Here is a 20,078-nt window from a genome sequence, read left to right as displayed (position 1 = left end):
TTACTTCGATCTCCTGGGCACAATTCTATGATATATCATTATTGGAGATACTTCCAGCATACAGTATGGCGTTAACAGTTCAGAAAGTCATTTTTCTTTTATCTTGAAAGAACTAGCTTATATTTTGGCATTTAATAGAGCTTCTAGTACTGTGTGTGGTCTGTTTGAAACCATATTAATTATGCTAAATGTAATTTTCCTCTGAATGTATTCTGCTTCTTTGTCTTGTTGTGCTGACTCAGTTACAGTAGCACCCCTGATACCATCAGTGTTTCACGTGCACCTAAAAATGAGAAGCTAAATAAAAACTAAGACAGCAAGGTCCCATAACAGAATGGAGGAATGATGTTATTACAGGCTTAATTTCATAACCTGACCTTGTTCCTGGACACGCGTAATGAAAGCTGTGACAGCAGGCAGTATTCATTGTTTCTGCCCTCCATCTGACAGTAGGCAGGGTAAGGTTCGGTTCCACTCTGCCGGGCTCCACTGGCACTTCTTCATTGGGAGCTGCAAGTTGCAGACAGAAGTTGGGAAGCTGCTAGAGTATCTGTACGGTGCCTGTTGCCAGAATATGCAGTCATGTTTCTTGGACAGCGTGGCCATCTGCTGATTTCAGATTCAGGTGCTCACTGTTCGTGCTCTGCTAGAGCCTTTGTCAAGTCCTTGCTATCCTGAGGAAGGAAGCTGGGGGTGGTTCTTTTAATGTCCTTTCTTTGCATGCCTTCTTGCAGGTCCTTCTAGTGTAAAGCCTCCAAGAGCTGCTGCAGTGAGAAGCAGCTGAAGGCGATGTTTCTTAAAACGTTTCCTTCCCCTGCCACAGAAAGGAAGCTCTCTTCTGCCGCTTGCTGTGATTGCCGTTGGCACGGCGCTGGCACAACTTCCAGCTCTGCAGGCGAACCTTTTGGGGAGCGTACTTCTTGAGTCAGTAAGCTTTGGCCTAGTCGGGCATCGCTTGTGGCTGGAAGCCTAGACGGTAGCGAGGAACCCTGCACAAACAATTGCTGAATGTTTAGTTTTGGTTTTGTTTTGGAGGGTTTTTTAGACATAGAAAGGAAGGAAAAAATACCACTTGAGAAGGTGGCTTTGGGAGCACCAGCAGTTGTTTCTAACCCTCCCAGTGTTCACATGGTGAACAACATCATAGGGAATTTTAATACCTGTTGGGGTTGACGCAGGACTGTTGGTGCAAGCTGAGGCTGTTTGCTGCAGCCACACTGCTGCCAGGCTTCTCTACTGGACGTTCATGGGGGCAACATGGGAGAGGGGCAGACAGGACCCGCTGATTGAGGGCTGTAGGTGGGACATCCCTATTGGAACAAACAGGTTTCGTACATATTGCATCTCTGATAGGTGCAGCCAGGCCCTCATTGTATGCACCGAGGAATTGAACCCCATTTAATGAGTGTCCTACTTGAATTTATCCATGTGTAATGCAATGCACTGCAGTTATTTGTACCTTAAGAAGCCTCTTATTACAAAGAAGAGAGCTGTGACTTGGATTAAATTTAAATCCTGATTTGCGACATGTTAGCACAGCAAACTAATGCCAAAATCTATTAAGCCTTCAAGGTTTTTTTGTTCTTGACGTTGGGTGAGTGCTGAGATCTTGACCACAATCACATTTGCTTCTGGGCAGGAGGAAATAGTCCATGTAGTTCCAGTAATCCAGACAAGCTGTCACATCTGGTTTTCTGAATGACTTCGGGGGGAGGGGGAGAGGACAAGGTTTGCAATTGATTAACATTGTTCTTAAAATCAAAGACTACTGTAGTTTCAGAAATTACTTTTAGAGGGCTTCAGGGACCTTTGGCAGTTAGTTCAGAAAAACAACTCCAACCCCACCCCCCAAAAAAAGATTATTCAGAAAATTATATTGAGAGACCTAATAGTTCCAAATCTGTATTTCCAGCTCCTCAAAATGAAATGAAAAATGAATAAACATTTAGTCTTTCTGGATTATGGTAACTTTTTAAATTATACATGAGATTATTTTCATCTTTGTCTATTTGAAATGAATATGCTTGCATTAAACAACCAAACATTTTTGACTGTACTTGTCAAACAGGATTTCTTATTCTTTCAACAGACTGTAATAGACAATAAAATGGCACCTATAATTCAAAGGTATATAAAAATGAATGGTAATACTTTTAGGAAAAATGTACTCATTTTTACTGTGAGTTCTGATATGGCTTTTTTTTCCTGAAGGCAGATTGAGTGCATGTTAGTAGCAAGTCAATGTGAAGTGTAAATAATATTGTGCATAAGTACTCAGCAGGTGTTAAGCATGCTGTAGTTTAAGGCCCCACTTAGGTTTCTGTAAGAATTCCTGCCAGAACTCAGCAATCTGAATTCTTACCCTGTCCGATATTCTCTCAGGTGAACACCGGATCACCCAGTGCCGCTGTACGGTGCTGTTAGAAGCAAGTCTTTGGCAGTTATTAATGCCCAGGATTTTAGGGTTATCTCTTTCTAAGCTGTGGCAATTTGAGGATCTCTTTTTAAATTGGAAGTCATTCAGTTTATCAGACAATCCGTTTCAGTTGCATATATTCACCTTCACAGTAATTTCTTCTGTTCAGCAGTATCAAGTTCCGTCATTGAGACAAATCCAGTTTGTCAAGGCACTTGCCTCATCCGTTATTTGGTTCAGAGTTGACCTGAGAAAAAGTGCAGGGACTTGATGGATTTTCGTAAACAACATTGCTGGTGTCTGGTATCTCACCGCATCAGCCAGAACAGACTTTGTGTATTATTAGAAGATGTGCTCAGACCACTACCCAGTATTTTCAGCAACTATACTTAAAACATTTCCCAGGAGTACAGAAATTGAAGGCTGGCATCTAGCATTCATCTGTGCAAGTAGCTGGTCTTTGAGCCAGCAATCAAAGTGAGGTTGAGCCGTTAGACCATTGCAATAGGACAGCTACATATGTGGTTTCCTCGTCTGTTTCTCTCACACACACTTCCTCTTTTTAAAGCACTAATATCTAATTTGTGGTTCTTGATAGTTTATTGCATTAAACATAGCTTCAGTTTCATTACATGCTGAAATATTTCAGAAATCTCCAGTCTGGCTCCTAAACATGCATTTTCCCACTGGGAAGTATGCCTCGCTGCCTGTAACTGCTTTCCCTGCAGCAGTGCAGGAGCAGGTTGTTGGGAGCAGCACAGGGCGCTGGCTGCCCTTTCCTGCTGCTGGTGCAAAGCAGTGGTCCTGGGCAGGTGGTGTGGCACTGGGTGGGGGGGGGGGGGGGAAGGATGCCGTGCTGCCAGGGGGGCAGTCCTGGGACCACCCAGCGGGGAATGGCTGCTCCCTTCTAACCAGCAGTCAGAGCACAACCAGAATTCAAAAGAGGAAACTGAGCATCAAAAACTGGCTACCCGTTCTTTTGTCTTAGAGCAGGTCCCGCTGCTTTAAAAATCTAACTTTGTTAGGCCAGCAGGAGTGGTTTAATCATTACTTGCTTCTTAAGAGAGGAAATGCTCTGATGTTTCACATTAAGTGATTCTGGGAGGGAGAGTAAAGGAAGTAGCTGTACAAAAAACATTGATGGCTTCTTGGTGTAGAAAATGAATGATTTTTTTCATCTTTGCACCCATGCCTGCTTGAACAGTGCAAAGGAAAGGAGCTGGTCCCCACCTCCAGCTGATCTTTCTTTCCAATTACTATATTTTCAGGCTGAGAGCACAGAACAGCTGTCTTCTGAAGGATGTGAGGCTTAGCCTGGGAGGGAGTTTATCCAAATGGGGAGAAAGATTTTTTTTTTTTTTTTTTTCTTTAGAAAAATTCTCTAACCAGAGGCTTTTGTAATAGGTGAACTCAGGTACCATCAAATAAAGCTGGAGAACTCTGTGTTTTAAGTAATTTCTCAGTTTAAAAGAGTTTCAGCTGGGGGGCTGGGCAGATACCTTTCTCAAAGGAAAATATCTTACTGCTCTTGCTCAACTCTGAGACAGTCTGCCCAGTGGTGTCCGTCTTGGCATCAGCTCCATTTTGAGATGGAGCACTGCTGAGGGTGCTCATCCCTCTGGCACGAGGTCCTGTCTCCAGCCCTCGTTGCACCTCAGCAGCAAAACGTGTTTGCCTGTTTGCTTCCCAGTGACCTTTGTGCCTGGTGAGATGTCTAGATAACTAGGTGACAGGATGCTTTCAGTTCAGAAGTGCTGTTAACTCAGGATGACGAGACAGTATCGTCCATGGTTTTGCTTGGGGTTTTCTTGTAGTAGCTCTAAAAAGTTGATGGTCTTGTAGCATAGGAGGCTTGTTGGACTTGGCTTAAAACACTGCATCCCGAGGCATTGGCAGCCATGTGGTGGTGGTGTCTGTGTATACGTATACAGAGAGATAAGCAATATTATATATGTGTATGTATATGTACTTAGTTCCTTATAAAATTTTGTAACAACGTTGAAATAGATAGCCTCAGCTCATAAAGCTTGTTGAAAGTCGGTGCTGTGGGGTCAGCTCAAATGCACAGACGACATTACCTGCTACCCGTGTCTGCATCCATGCTGCTGGTGTCTGTGAAGCAGGTTAAAGCTTCCGTGTCCTGAAACTCCAAGTCTAGGAACAGAGGGTGTGCTGAGACTGCTCAAACTGAGGAAAACTTTATCTTAGGTACTAGAAATCTGGAATGCAAATTCCTAATGAACGTGAAGATTGAATTGAGTTGAAGACTTGTTAGAGACACTAAGCATCTGGAACAGGGGCTGCATAAACCTCTTCACTGAAGAGCATAACCTCTTTTTAACAGGTGGGATGTTGGGCCAAAGAGGGATTAAAAACCTGCCCTGTAACAAAATATCTTATTGTTCAATAGATAAACAATTAACTCGAGTCACTTTGGGAAACCCTAGTCTAGAATATTTCTGAATTATTTATATTTTAATTACATTGTTCTGTTTGAGAAGTGCACATTCTTGGCATATTGTTAGCATACTTTAGGGGCTATTATGGAAAAAAAGGTTTTTTGTTTTGTCTTACATTTACCTTTCTTCCTGTGAGCTTTGAAAAGTGGGATATCATGCTTTGAAGGCGGTAAGATGATAAGTTTATATCTCGTATTCTTGCAGAGCAAGTGTAAACTGTCATGACTTAAAAATAGTTTTCGTATTTACTAACAGTTTTGATTTTGGTTTGTAAAGGCTAAATAGTGGTATGCTAATCTCCAAGCTCTTTTTTTGTTTATTTTACATCCCTAAGTTTTTATCTGTTAGAGCAAACAGGGAAATCAGAGATAGTAATCTAATTTGGACATACTCATTTAAACACCAACATATTATGTAACAATTGCTATACACATTTATTTTCAGTTTCAGTTGTTTCTCAACATGCACCATTCAACATGTGGTTGTTGGTTTTCTTTGTGATTGATGCGAATGAACCTTTGTACTAGTTGCTAATTGCTATTGATTATTCTAAAAAAAAATTTTTATATGCCTGTATATGGAAGCAATGTCACGTATTTCCCAGTACAACTATTAATAGCCTCTCTACATATCCGTAATAAATTATTTATTTGAATCTGCACTAACAAAAGTGTACATGCAGGAATCACAAGTGCCCTTTAAATATGTATTTGCATGATTTTTTTTCCTTTTGCATGTCTCACTCCGTTTGTGATTTCTAAATTGCTTGTTTCTTGTCTCTTTCACAAACAGACAAATCCTGTGGCAAGGTGGTGATTCCAACTACTTTTAATAGTTAAGAATCTTTCAAGTACTAACTTCGTATTAAAAGTGACAGCTGTAGATGGAAATGTCTTAATAGCAGGGGTCTAAAGATGAGTTAGTAAACTTTTATAACTATACTTACAGATTAGTAGATAGAATCTTACTTACAGAAGGCATTATCAGTGGAATGTGTGCAGATTTAAATATTTTGACCAGCATTATCTGTTGACATGCATGGCCCAGGCAGAACCTTCATGACCCTCATTTCCCCAGATTCCTACAAAAGCAAACCCTGAAGAATGTAACACAAAGCTGCAGGGGATTCCTTGTGGCTGTTGGTCATAGAACCAGAACCTCAGAGCTTTCCCACTTCTTTCATTTTTTGAAATGAATATATCAGTACTTGAAGTCATTGAATACCATTCTGACCTTTTATCAATGTACAAATGTGACTTTTATAATGGTGACTTTTATAAATATTTCATAATTATTCACATGGGCTTTATTTGTTTAGGATGGGATTTTTTCTTCTTTTTTAGGAAAGATGTGCATGTCTGTAGTCTGAGTCTCTAAAAAAAAATACAAATAGCTGTAAACTATATCTAGAGATCATGTGTTCTGGGACGTTATTACAGTTTATTAGACTGATGCTGTTCTTTTTGAATTCCTTTCCAAATGGTGGTATTTTGAGTAGCAAATAGTGATGACAAATAATTTACACCAAAAACTTAAATTTCTAATCATCCCTTCAGATACCTCAGCGTCTGCCCAAGTATCTAGGCAATTTCTTTATCATGTCTAGGAAAATCTGGAAAAAATCTCAAAATCTGGAAAAATCTGGAAAAAATCTGAAAATCTGGAAAATCTAGGAAAATCTGAATTTTGGTCTTTTGGTTAGTGAGCATGCAGATCAGGCCACACGTACACTCGATACATCCTGAATCGACAGTGGATCACATTCTGAGTTCAGGAGAGAGACACGTTGATCATCACTTGCTTAGTTAGCTCTCGCTATGGCTGTGGGTGGGACCTAATGTCTGCTTGTTGTACAGGGCCCGTGTAGAAGGCGACACAGAGGAAGAATTATTACATGTGTCGTTGTCTTGGTGTATGTTCGATAACCATGCTCTTCGTACTTGTGAGGCACAAGCATGACCTCCAGCGGTACCGGGCATTTCATTCCCTGTTCCCTTATTACAGCAACTCCTACTCATCATTGGATTTATTATTATTGTTATTATTTCAGCCTACTTTGCCTGCACAAAGAAAAGAAGATTTTTTTTTAATTATTAGTTTTTAAGTAAAAGGCTTTATTTGAGTGTTTAAAGAAAAAACCTAGCAAGCTTACTTTCAAGTAACATCTTGATACATCTTTATTGTCTATAAAGATGCTGGTAGCCAGTACTTAAACATTTGTAAGCATCATGAAAGGGTTTTTTTCCTTTTTGCTTTTTTTCCTAAAGAAATGTATTCTAATGAATGTATAGAAGTTCATCGTAGTTAATAATTGTTAGAATTTAATCTTAATTCCTATATCCATTTGCTCTATTAAAGCACACAATTAAATCTAGAAAATTACAAATGTGAGTCATTAGCTCTGAGGCATATAAATGCCAGGCAGGCAGCCATGACAAATCCAGAAGTATTTAAATCTCTTGCTGTTAAAAATAGGCACAGTAAAGATGTCACTAAATTTAAAATAAATCTGTTGTAAAATGTAACTCCAGTTAACATGTAATGTCTTCTGATAATGTTGCTTTAGGGCAACATGAATATAGACCCATGGTCAATAAATGGTCTTAACAATGTGAGCATTTAATATACGGAGGCCAAAAGTCTAGTCACTTCAATTTTTCAGCATGTGTTGTCAAGTAACCATATTTTCTGGTAGTTATATTAATGTTTTTCTTTCTAGGGGGATGCCAAAAGTCTTCTAGTCTCTGAGAATCTGAGCACTGGCCAAAAGTTGGACTTTTCAGACACAATGGTACAGCAGAAGCTGGATGAAATAAAGGACCAAATCAAACGGGAAATAAGGAAGGAACTTAAAATCAAGGAGGGAGCTGAGAACCTCAGGAAGGTCACAACGGATAAAAAGAACTTGGCATATGTGGACAACATTTTGAAAAAATCAAATAAGAAGTTAGAAGACTTGCATCATAAGTTACAGGAGTTAAATGCACACATTGTTGTAACGGATCCAGAAGATGTTACAGGTACCGTATGTCATAGTGAAATTGTTTTTTCTTAGCTTAGATAAACTGCAGCCCATTTCACTTGAAAAAGCTGCTCTGGGAATAAGCAAATCCGTAGGTGGAGAGTTTGTTCACCAATGTATGCATATTTATTTTGACTCACACAGAAATGTCTAGTCTCTTTGAGTTTTAAATTGTTTTTTGGGGGAGCAGTGTTGACAGACTATTTGACGGTGCTCTAAAGACTAACTTAACGTGTGCTTGTTCTCACTTTGGTTATTACCATATTAAAATATTTTCTCAATCTTTGTAGTATTGTCTAGTAGCTTTTCGCTATGTAAGAGCAAATTTTGGTATGAACCACAATGGGGTTGCCATTTTTTTCAAATATTTTGCAGTTGTTTTAATTAGTATTTTCTGTGGCTTGATGATGAGTTGATATTAATTTTGAATAGACATTTTTTTACACACCAGTCCTGGTGTTTTAAGATGGAATGTTGTAAAAGTAAACAGTCCTTCTTTTAAGTTTTACAGAATGACTTAGGAGGTGTTGCCAGGCTGGTGATTCCACATTACACAGACTTTTCTTGGCAAAAACTTAATAAATGTACACATGCCATTGAAGGCGTTCGTAAAAGTGAATGCCAAGCCTTAAGAAGCTTGGGCAATAGAGTAAAAAGACTGCATGATCATTATTTTTGAAGTAAGCTTGGTTACGGTGAGAAATTAGGAAAGTATTGGCACATAGTATCAGGAATTCATATTATCTGGCCCTGTGACATGCTACAGAAGTGTTGAAGTGTCTATGGTAGACTTGCACAGTGTTCTCTGCATTTGTTGCTTTTGAGGTTTGAGAGAGACTATTCGGGGGGGGGGGGAATGGAAGTAGCGAGGCAGAGTAGTTGCTGCAGCATGAGATAGGAATACAGATAACATATGCTTCATAGATAGACATAGTTTTTTTGTTTTTTTTTTTAGTTGGCATGAAGCATTCGGTTTCATATTGGGTAAGGTTTATGAAGGTCATCTTTGGTGTTGAGAGTAGTGGGGCTTTTAAAGGAACAGGAAGAAGGGAGAAGAAAGAAAATTGGATGCAATTTCTGTAGAAACAAATATAAAAATCTGTATGGTTATAAATGTGTGAAGTTACTGTAGTAGTGGAACTTGAAAAGCAGATGGCACAGGATGATGGCACATTGGAGCGCCCCTTCCAGTGCAGCATTTTAAAACTTGCCCCAGTGAGTTAATCAGCAATATTGTCCGTGTGTATGGCTCAGGAAATACAATAGACCCTAAGAAAGCACTTAGTTCTAAAGAGATTGAGATCTTTGGGTGCAAATAAATAATTAAACAATGCTGTTCAGAGCCGCAGTACATGGCTGAAAAAACTGGCAGTGCCCATTGCTTTTGGGAAACCAGCAGCAGCCAGGCTTGGCCAGCCTTGTGCTCAACAACCAGAGCCTTCGTGAAGGGCTTATGGAAGAGATCAAAGCTGATAATCTTACGTGCTTCTAAGTGCTTTTGATGCATACTAAGCCCCTTAATACTATGTTTTAACTCTTATTCTGTTCAAAGCATTGTTGGCCGATAGCCTTTACAACCTTAATTATTAAAATGTGCCCTGAGAAAAGTGCATTATTTCTTTACTATTTCAATTATTGCAGGTTACAAATTTATTGAAAAGAAACTTAAAACTTTGTGGAGATCTTTATATTAATTATTTAGTATCAGATCAGGTATTCCTATATAAGACCCATTTTAATACAATATACTTCACAACCTACTTTAAAAATGCATATATATCTTTTTTTAGATCAATGATCTAAAACCTCCAAAGTAGAAATGATTGAGCTTGTGTGCTGTTTGCTTTATAATTTAATTGCCTGTCTCCTTCCTCATTCATGGTCTCTAACTCATGGGGGAGGTGTGCTATCGGTAAACATTTGGTCTAATTTCAAACTAATGGCTGCATGTCATCTAGGTGATATTCTGATTTTAATACTGAAGTCCCAGTTTTGACTTGAGCTATTAGTGAGATAGGCCCTTGCAAAATAAGGTTGGTAGCATAAGATTTATGATACACATGCAGAGTTGGCTTAAGTATAAAATATTTGTATAATATTCAACAAATACATAGAGACATGGCCCTAAACATCCCTGTCATCTGACAGTACAGCTCTGTGGAGAGGTCACAGCTATCTGTCTGGTAATTCTTGCTTGTGCTCCAGAGTGATATAGTGAATTTAATAACCATTTATTGCTGAGTATGTGAGCTTCCCAAGTATAAGTGAGTTATTTCCAGAGGTTAGCTCTATTCTGAGTTACAGCTTTTCACTTTAGCTCGTATTTGACCTTTTTCTGATTCAGTTAAAATGTTTTTAAAAAGGTAAGGACATATATGGGAAACTTTTAGACTGCAAAGCGTAAATACTGAAAATAAGGTAAAAAGGGTTCAAGAACTGTGGGAGTCAAGGCTTGTTGTATTCTCTCTATATAGTTATGCTTTCTTTTTGTGTGTGTGGCCCTAGGTTTTCCTAGTCTTCTGCAGTATGTTACATAGGTTACTGAGGGCTCTAAGTAGTGAGGTCAGGACTGAGACCCATTGAGAAGCAACACTGAGAATGTCTGTAAGATGATGATCCTTTTGACCTGTCAGGCCTGACCTTTGAAGATTCTTGGACTGTTTCTGTTGTTTCATTGAAAATTCATAGTGGCAGCTTGGAAAAGTCATTTATTCTTTTCCAGTTCCAGTATTTGAAAAGTGGGTGTGAACATATGTTTGTGAAGTACTCCAGATTTAGAGCTGGGAAGTGTCAGACAAGCTATTGCGACTCTTACTGTTGCTTATGGTATCAGGCGGTGGCTTACATTACTTTTTTTTTTTTTTTAACGAACCAGTAATTTGTAGTCCAACTATTTTGTAATCAGTACAGTGTAATCAACATATATTAAAACCATTAAATGTAATCTTAATGAAAAATGTAATCTTAATGAATCTGCTGTAGAAAAATGTGTTAATATCAGCCCATTTCAAGTAAGTTAAGATATTTTGATGGTAGCTTGCCTAGAATTGAAAGCTTCCCATGTCCTAATGCCATAGGAAATTATTTTCACAACCGCTTGAATTGGTATTGAACTTCAAACAAAAAGTACAGTATGCCAAAAAGCTATATTACTGAATGTGAGGATAGACTTGGCAGCTGATGTATGATTCAGAAACAACTATGACCATAATGTAGGTTTACTTTCCATTATGGGGTTGTTGGTAAATCTAGATTTGTTTTAGAATTGAGTCTTTGTACCCAGGCCTGTCCTTATCATGCAGTGCATTAGTCATACTAGGATGCAGGGCTTTAGAATTTGTAGGTCAGCACTTAAAAGGGAAGCAGAGTGCAGCAATAACAGAGTAGGACAAGCCTAGTGACCACTACTGCTGAATATCTGAGACTTATTTGAATATATAACATGGGGATGATTACTTCACGCTTAGACACAAAGGCATTTCGTATCTTGAAAATGTACTTCTACAGAGTAGCATGGATTAAATTGATATTCTTTTCATGTGTCTAAAAAGTAACACTAGAGACTGGGCTTTTCAATATGATTCAATGAGGTATAAGGTTGAACTAGCTTACCTGCAGCAAGTCCCTGATTTAATTAGGCATATAGTTCATATGCAAGTTATATAACATATATACACATATAAGTATAATATGTCTACATATTTATGTAGATATGTAAAAATTGAGAAATGAATTTGGTCCATAGAACTAAAGTAAAGGGAGGTGAGATGATAGAGAAAGCTTTGAGGGAATTGAGGAGACTGAATAGAACATGCAGAACCTGAAATCAGAAAGACTGAAGTTCACTCTTCTTCCACTCTCCTATCTCTTAAACTGTCCACAGCATATTTGGCTGAAGAGGTAGGTCACAAAGAAAATACATTCTCAGGTTGAAGAATATGAGCAGCTGACAGAAGAGAGACTACTTTTTTTTAACCAAAAAGTCCATAAAAAGACCAGTTCTTGAAAATTGATAGGGGTAGCAAGCAAGCTGGTCAGGGTAGTGACTTTTTTAGACAGAAGATGCTACCTACAATGCTGATATCCGTAGGAATGTCACGGTAACTCCTGGGAGCCTTAATGTGGAATAATGTTCTTGAAGCAGTGTGAGTCAATCAGCTGTTGCTTTCTCAGTTGTTAAAATTTGCTGTTACCCAGTTGAAATTCAGTTCAACTTCAGCAGTTTTCAGGAGGTCAGTGCTAGATGTTCTGTGTGTGTACACCATCTTGGACTTACAGACAGCTTAGTTCAAGTGCTGTTGTAACCATCTGACTCCCTGAGACATGCCTGATGAAGATGCCTTTTCTGGTGGTTTGCTTGTTTGTTTGTTTTTCCCTAGCAGTGCCTGAATGCATCACAGGTATTTCTGTTGGTTAAGACACTACAATTAAAAGTCCTCAAATAAATTAAAATTAACTTTTTACCAACTTGCTGCTAATTGAATAGTGTAGCAGCGTGGGAACCAAAACTCGGACAGTTACATGGGATCCTGGATTTCACACTGAGCTTGTCAAATAAAAATCATATACCTACCATGTGGGGAAGAGTCCCTAGAGAAATGAGAAGCAGTCTAGAAAAAATAGAGTTGTCACTACTCTAATAAATATAGTTTAGATGGGAATGTTGGTAAAAGGCAATTTAGAAGCAAGGAGTGTATGCTGGTAAGCATTATGCAAAGACTCAGTCAAACTGAAGAGGTTTTCAGAAGAGCAAGATAAACATTTCAAACTGAGAACTGCCATTATCCTGATGCAGTCCAGACACTTTAAAAAAAATCCATTAAGCATCACTTTTAAGTTAAGTCTTATGAGTATATTTTCATGAAAACAGGATATCACAGGTCCTGGGGAAGCAGCATCACTGCTCTTCCAGCAGCCTGGATGTGTGTTACCAGGCTGCAAAAAAAAAAAACATTAGTGTTAAGCAACAATATTCATAGCTGTTCAGCAAAAGTAACCTAGTTACATGAAATGAAGTCTAGTTCATTTGAAATACACGTTATTTCATTTGATATTCGCAGTGTCAAGAAGAAAATGCCTAGGGGCACTAATCCATAGCCCAGCAAAGCTATTACTGTCTTATACAAAGTTGGACTTGAATGTCACATCCAAAGTGACTAGTCTTGTACTGTCCTTATTGACCAACAAGCTTGGCAAACTAAAGAATCTGTCATTTTCCTCAGTTCCTACATACCTGCTAGAGTGAAGTATCAATTTGGTGTAAGTACTTAACTCTCGTTCAACTTTAAGGATGTACATAAAATCCCATTGCTTGCACTTAACCTGGATGGATGTATTGTGTGTTTGTATCAGGACGATAACTAAATGTCTCCAGATGAGATTCAAGACCCTCTGTATGGTGCTTTACCCAAATAGATAATCACTTCGGGATGGCTAGTTATCTCTTACAACCTAAGTAGACATACAAAGAGAGGGAAACAGATGTAGCTTGTAGTGGTGCTGCTAAGATTGTCAACACTTTCCATAATAGGACCAGTTAGACTGGCTGACTTAAACTTTAATCTGAATTCAGCCTCAGGCCGTTTATTGTAATGGGGTCGGGGGGGGGGGGGGGGGAGGAGGAGTCTCTTGGAAGCCATTTCTGAAAAATTATAGTAAAGTAGTAAAGAAATTTACAAATATATATATTTGTAAAGAAACCATATTGCTCCATATTCAGGAGTTTAGCAAGCAGCTATTAAGTCTGCAAGTGTGTTTAAAAAAAAAAATGCAGAAAAGTTTCCTTTGCTGCTGGTTACTAACAAAACATTCAGTAGCTCCATTTAAAGTAAATGGTAGAGGGGAATTTAGGTCCACAAGTGCAGACCCACTCTTTAGATGACCCAGGTAAGTGACGTGGTTAGACCTTCACAGTGATGACAGGCAAAGGGAGATAATAACAGCTGCATGGGCAGCCTGAATCGTGGTATCTCTAATTAGTGCTTGACTTGCAACTGGGTGTTGTTTTAATGCAAAGAGTGCTGGTTTGCATCTTTAAAAGCTATGAAAAGAGACTTCAGGAGCACCACAATCTTCCACATGCATCATCAGAGGACTGGGATCTTTAAGTGGCAGAGGCCTGCATCATAAATCTAAAGTTGGTAAATATTCATTTACACAATTAATCTACTTTATAAGGAGACCTGACACTGTGACTTTCAAGTTTCATGTTTGTTTTAATTTTGAATAGATTATTAGGTGAGGATTAGTTAAATGTGAAGACATAAATGGGGGAAAAGTGTGTTGTTAATCTGTGTTTTATTAATGACAGATTTAAGCTAAATCTGTGCAAGTGCAGTGTTTCACAAACCAAGCCAAAACGCAGAGAGGAAGAATGCTATTCTGCATCTGTTTTCTCACAGACGGGTGTTGTTTTTTTTTTTTTTTAAAACATCTGGCGTTTTCTGTACTACCTTTAAGTAGTGAGGGTGCAGTAAGAGTCTTAAAGTAGCTTGAACTGAAGAGTGAATTAACAGCAGAGGAAATTAAAAGTTCTCCTTACATGAAATTAGTGTTCAGTCTCGTCAAAGACTGCAATTTAAAAGGAGGAAATTACATGGCAAACTTGAAAGTAAAATGTATTAAATCTCAAAAATTAGTTATTAGAAGCTTCTGTAGAAGAAATATGAAATGACAGATAAGACACTCCCATCCCCCTGATAACTCACCGTTAATAATTTGTAAGTTATTGGTGCAATGCCTGTGTTTTCTAATAACCAAGAATTTCAGGAACTTGATCCATCATCCTACTTTGAATTCAAAGAAAATTAATTAAAATTTAAAAAGACCATACTGTTGATGTGAGATAAATATTATCTTCCAGGAGACCAACTAATGTCCTTTGTCTGTAGAGAAGGTATTCTCTCAATTGTTAGGGTAAAAGAAATCAACAAAAAAAAAACATTATTGCAGTTAGACAGAATTTATCCTCTTTTACAAAAAGTTTGAAGGAGATGCCATTGGGGCTGTTCGGGAAGATAATCGGCTATAGCTAAAAGGCTGGTTTTGTTGGAATTTACAGAATAGTTAACCACTAGGAAACAGTCCAGTGACCACGTATTCTCAGTTCATTAACAGTTCATGATGCAGAAGCTGAAATATGAACCAGGGATTAATAGATTCTTCTGGAGGACAATAGCAAAGTTAAGGATTTTGAGTATGTAATTTGATTGATTGAAAGCTAGTTTGCATTCTATTTAATTAATCCAGCAAGATGGAGATCTAAACATGGGGATGGTCTCAGACAAAAAAACCCTCTTCTTCCCCGCAGATCATAGCTATTCAATTAACTGCCTGTATATCCAATTACCCCGTGATTTGGTTAGGATTGCAGAGTAAAAATCGTTCAGTCCTATGTCTGCATCCTTTAAGGAAAAGAAAATGCATTATTCTTAATTCTGTCATAAGCTCTGTCTGCAATGGTGCTAGCCGAAATAATACATTCAAATCAATGAGGAAATGAATCTTTATTTAGGCCGTGTTTACTGGTACTGAATGTCATTGTCTAAGTTAGTTTGTTATATATTTCAAATCAGGAGTGTAAGAAAGCTTAATGGTAAACCGAATTTTTAAGTGACTTGAGACATGGCAGAATAAATAAATGTGTGAACGAAGAGCAGACCTTGCAGCCAGCCTGCCTGCATTACTGCTCCAGGAAGTGATTCACGGGAATTGGGACGGGTGTGGGAGTCACTCTGCCTTCACCAGGCTTTTCATGCTAAGGCGCATTTGCAAAGTAGCTCAGCACAGGACAGTCAGTCTTAAGTGTGATGTTCCAGCTTTGTTTAATCTATAACTTGATAGAATAGATGCGTTTTTGTTGGTTTTTTTGTTTGTTTGTTTTGAGTGGTGGTTGTTTTGTTTGTTTTTCTTTTTCTCCTTGCTGCACACACTACATATTGCATTTAATTCACAGATTGTCCTAGGACTCCTGATACTCCAAATAGCGATCCTCGTTTTTCTACTAACAACAGATTGATGGCCTTAAAGAAGCAATTGGATATAGAACTGAAGGTAAAACAGGGAGCAGAAAATATGATACAGATGTACTCAAATGGCTCTTCAAAGGTAAGGCTTTGGAATGCTTAAGGAACATGAAAATAATTGTGGATTTTCATATTGCTATGGTGTGAACATCCAATGTATAAACTGTATGCAGTCTCAGTGTTTTGGGGTTGGTTTATTCTTTGTTAAGTAGCACTGTAAAGTCTGCTACAAATTGTTATACTGTTTTTGTTGTCCTTTGATACCCACTCAGAATGCTTGTTAAATGTGGTTGTTTTATCAATTTGTCCACGTGCGGTTCAACTTAAGTAATAAATCCGGCTTACTAAATTTAGTACATCTAGTAATCTTTGATCATGTGTGATTTACAAAGCAGCAAAGCTTGGTATGACATGGAATGGTGGCTGATGCTTTTTCTAGCTCAACTAAAAAAAATCCATTAATTTAAAGCCGTAGTGTGCATGACAATTACATAAAAGGTGGCATTGCCAAATATGCTTTTGAAATGGTCATCTAGTTTTAGTTGGCAGTAAAAAGCCTTGTACCAAAAATTTATTGTAATAAGAGATGCATAATATTCAGATAGAGTTGTTATAATCACCAGTAGAACACAGATGCATAAAATACTTTGTTAAAATACTTTTTCCCCCTCTCCTTTTTTCTTTTTTTTTTTTTTTTAAACAGAAAAGGGTATTCTAGAGGTAGTATCTGATAGCATCAAACTGAAACTATAAGAGTTCTCCAAGGGGCAGGGAAGTGTACAGGGAAGGGGCTTGCTAACTCCTAAATGGGTCTGACTTGTTACACAGTCTGAACTAGGTAATAAAATTCATCAGACACTAAAAGAGTCCTTTAACTCCACTCTGAAAGACTAACCAAACATTTTAAATGGGGGCAGCAGTGGGGAGACTTATTTTCTGAATATGAGGGAGTCACAGTTCTCAAATGAGTAAAACTGTATGTGTGTCAAGGGGGTCCCTACTTACAGACCCTTCTGTCTTCATTAGTTACTCATTACCTTTTCTTTCCATGTACTTTTATTAGATCATTAAGGAGATGAAGTGCATCCTCAAACTAAGGGGGAAAAACAAACATAGGTATAGCAAATAATACACAGTGGCTTGGTTAGCTATTTCTGATAGCAAATACGATTGGGATGCTTGAAGTTCTTAACTGACTGGCCCAACACGTAGCTGAGTCAGTGAACTTATTCAAAAGAAATGTTTAATTAGAAGAGCTGACATCTGAAAATTGTATTGCTACCAGTTGTTAATTGATACTAACCAAAAAGTATTGGCAAGGAACTTCATGTTTCTGAATGAATTTCTGCCAGGGACTGGTGGAGAGGCAGATGACTTTGTACCTGCCTGCTCTGTGACTTGTACCTTTCAAAAACCACATATACTGCTGTGCTCACTCCCTGAAAAATCATTTTAGACTAGATGGACCATAAGTACCATCAAGTTCATTCTGTCCCAGCAGCACTTCTGAGCCAGCTGGTATGCTGGTAGCCTTAGCTGAAAGTGACCTGTCACCTACTAGCCTGGGGCAGGTGGAAGAAATAATCTGGAGTGCACCTTATGACTAATGGCCTGGGAATGCTGTCCTTGCACTGCAGTCCCCAACTCCTGGAAACCCTGGAGTCTGCATCCTCTGGGGCAGTGTACTTAACATCAGGTACGCTTAAAAATAATAATCAGCTGATCCAAATGGATCAAAAGACATACATGCATTATATCCCTAATAAGCCCTCAGTACGTAACCTTATAACAGCCTGAAAAAAACTTAACTAAACACTCAGGCTATAATATTAGACATCGTTAGCAAGCTTTGATCAGACTAGGTAGAAGAGATAATTTCTGGCTTGCTTTATGATTGAGGTATGTAATTAAAATTCTTGATTGAATCTAGTACTTGCAATTGGTAAATGTTTAATTTACCAATTTAACAGGCACTGTCAGTTCTTCTGTGCAAAGGAGATGCCCTGAAATATTTTTTTTTCAGGCCCCAACTAAAAGAGCTGCATCCATTCTGATGGTGTGGATGGGATTTTCTTTTTCTTGTGTAGGGATATCTCTATAATCCCGAATTACCTCCATTTTACATATTGAAGTTGCCCCGAGCAAGCAAATCAATTTGAGTGACAGGATGTGGGAGGTGATCAAGTGCAGCAAGATGAAAAATAAGATAAAAATGAAGACACAGACAAGAAATGCTCACAGAGTATGTGTGCATCGGAATGATGCACAAATAAGGCTTAAAACAGTATTGCAAAGTTCTTTGTAATCTGATAGTTAGATCCTATACTCTGCTGTAGGCAGTGTTTATTTCAAAAGTTGATATTTGTATTTGAGAAGCCATTGTTTTAAGAAATTCAGTGTACTGATTAAATAATTGGATAGCTAATATGGAATCCTCAGCATAAGGATTCTAAAGGCCTAAATATGAAAGCTAGCAGAGTATTATTATGAAATATTGATTAATATTAAAACCTAAAAATGAGAGTTCTGATACTACCATATGCAGTGGTGCACAATCTATTCCAATGCAGCTAAAGCTTCTTCCCATATATCTTGTGGTGTATATACCCTGCAGAACATAGGGTAGTGTAAAAATATCAGAGTAAAATATATTAGGTACAAGGTCATAGTGGAGCTCTGTGAAGTTAAAGTCTGAGCTAATTTCATATTTCTAATTTTGAGATTGAAATTCAACTCAAGTGAATTAGTACAGTGATTTTTGTACGGATTCAGTCTAGCAAATGTCTGTTGGAAGAATTATTAGAGTTCTCATCATCTTCACTGTACACTTGAGTCATTCTCCATAGCATGGAGGAGGTATTTTGCACTTAGTATCATGTTCTTTCTTTAGAATCAGATTACAAAATATTCATCTATGCACGTGGCATTTCTAGATCATGTCTCTTTTATTCAGCTTTAAACAGATACAGTCTCCATAGGAATGGTGTGTAGTCCTTAATCTGAAAATGCAGCTGTCCTAACTTAATTTCCTCTAGTATCTTATTGTGGTTAGTTGAATTGGTGTGCTATACCTAATGAGCTACATAGATTTAGTTCCTATTCCCTAAGCATGTGGGTTTTAAAGCTTTTGATGGGTTTTGTTACATGAAGAGTTTACAGTTTTAATTTTTTTTGTTTTAATAGGATCGAAAACTTCTTGCCACAGCTCAACAGATGCTCCAAGACAGCAAGACAAAAATAGAAGTTATAAGGATGCAGATTCTTCAGGCAGTTCAGACCAATGAATTGGCTTTTGATAATGGTGATGGACTAGAGAAGAAATATGAATCTTGTTAATGTCAAATGCCACATATATATGTACCCATATGCACACAGAACTATGATAAATTTCTAGTGGGAAGGTTAGACAAAACTTGCATGAACCGAAAGTAATCAGAGACCAGGCATACCAGTGTTAGGATGCTAAATGCATCAGACTTGAAGCAAAATACCTTGAAGCTTAAGGACCAGAACTACAATTTCTCTTCATCTTCTTTATACCTTACATAGTCCAGTCTTGCTTTGTGGTCTTCGTTCTTGCTCTATGCATGTTTTCTTTTGTCTTGACAATAACTAGCAATTTTCTTTAAAGTTTATATAATCTTTTCAGTGTCCTAAAAATAAATTCTGATACAGGTATAAAGCCTGTCATACTTGAATAGGTTGACCTTCCTCCTACTAGCAGGAACACAGTTACAGGGAAACTTTTACTATCTTTATATTAGTATTTAGGCTTGACTGAGAAATAATCACCTTCTCAAAAAAAAAATTATCTTTTTAAAAAGATGTCTGACTTGAAACAGGTATACTGCATTCAAAAATAGTTTTAAAATTGCTTATCTTTATTTTATAAAAAAGGCAAACAAAAACTAACCTTGAGCTATAATAGCATGAGTGTACTAAAAGTTGTGGGCATATTGGTACATCTGTTTTGAACTTCATTTGTATGCATCTCTGAGTACTGAAGTTGTATCATGATGCTTGTAATCAGGGCCTCAATGTGTCCTAGGTACTGAAATGCTTGTGTTTGTTTCGTTTTGTGGAGCTGGCTTTGTTTTGTTTGTTTTCACACTTCTGAGGCTTCTGGCTTTTGTAACACCCCATCTTAGCATGTGGAT

At 37.9% G+C, this 20,078-nt stretch overlaps 1 protein-coding gene across 4 annotated transcripts in view; it reads left to right on the top strand.

Annotated features, from left to right (window-relative positions):
- PKN2 (protein kinase N2) overlaps window positions 1-20,078 on the top strand; it is a 54,210-nt gene that overhangs the window by 17,006 nt on the left and 17,126 nt on the right. For all 4 annotated transcript variants that reach the window (XM_035537285.2, XM_050712178.1, XM_035537287.2 and 1 more), the window contains 3 exons: window positions 7,595-7,895; window positions 15,852-16,003; window positions 19,105-19,222. In XM_035537285.2, coding sequence (XP_035393178.1) covers window positions 7,595-7,895; window positions 15,852-16,003; window positions 19,105-19,222 — 571 coding nt within the window. The remainder of the gene's footprint in view (window positions 1-7,594; window positions 7,896-15,851; window positions 16,004-19,104; window positions 19,223-20,078) is intronic.

This window comes from Cygnus atratus, chromosome 8 (assembly GCF_013377495.2).
Source record: "Cygnus atratus isolate AKBS03 ecotype Queensland, Australia chromosome 8, CAtr_DNAZoo_HiC_assembly, whole genome shotgun sequence".
Taxonomy (NCBI): domain Eukaryota; kingdom Metazoa; phylum Chordata; class Aves; order Anseriformes; family Anatidae; genus Cygnus; species Cygnus atratus.
This window is presented reverse-complemented; position numbering and strand designations above follow the sequence as displayed.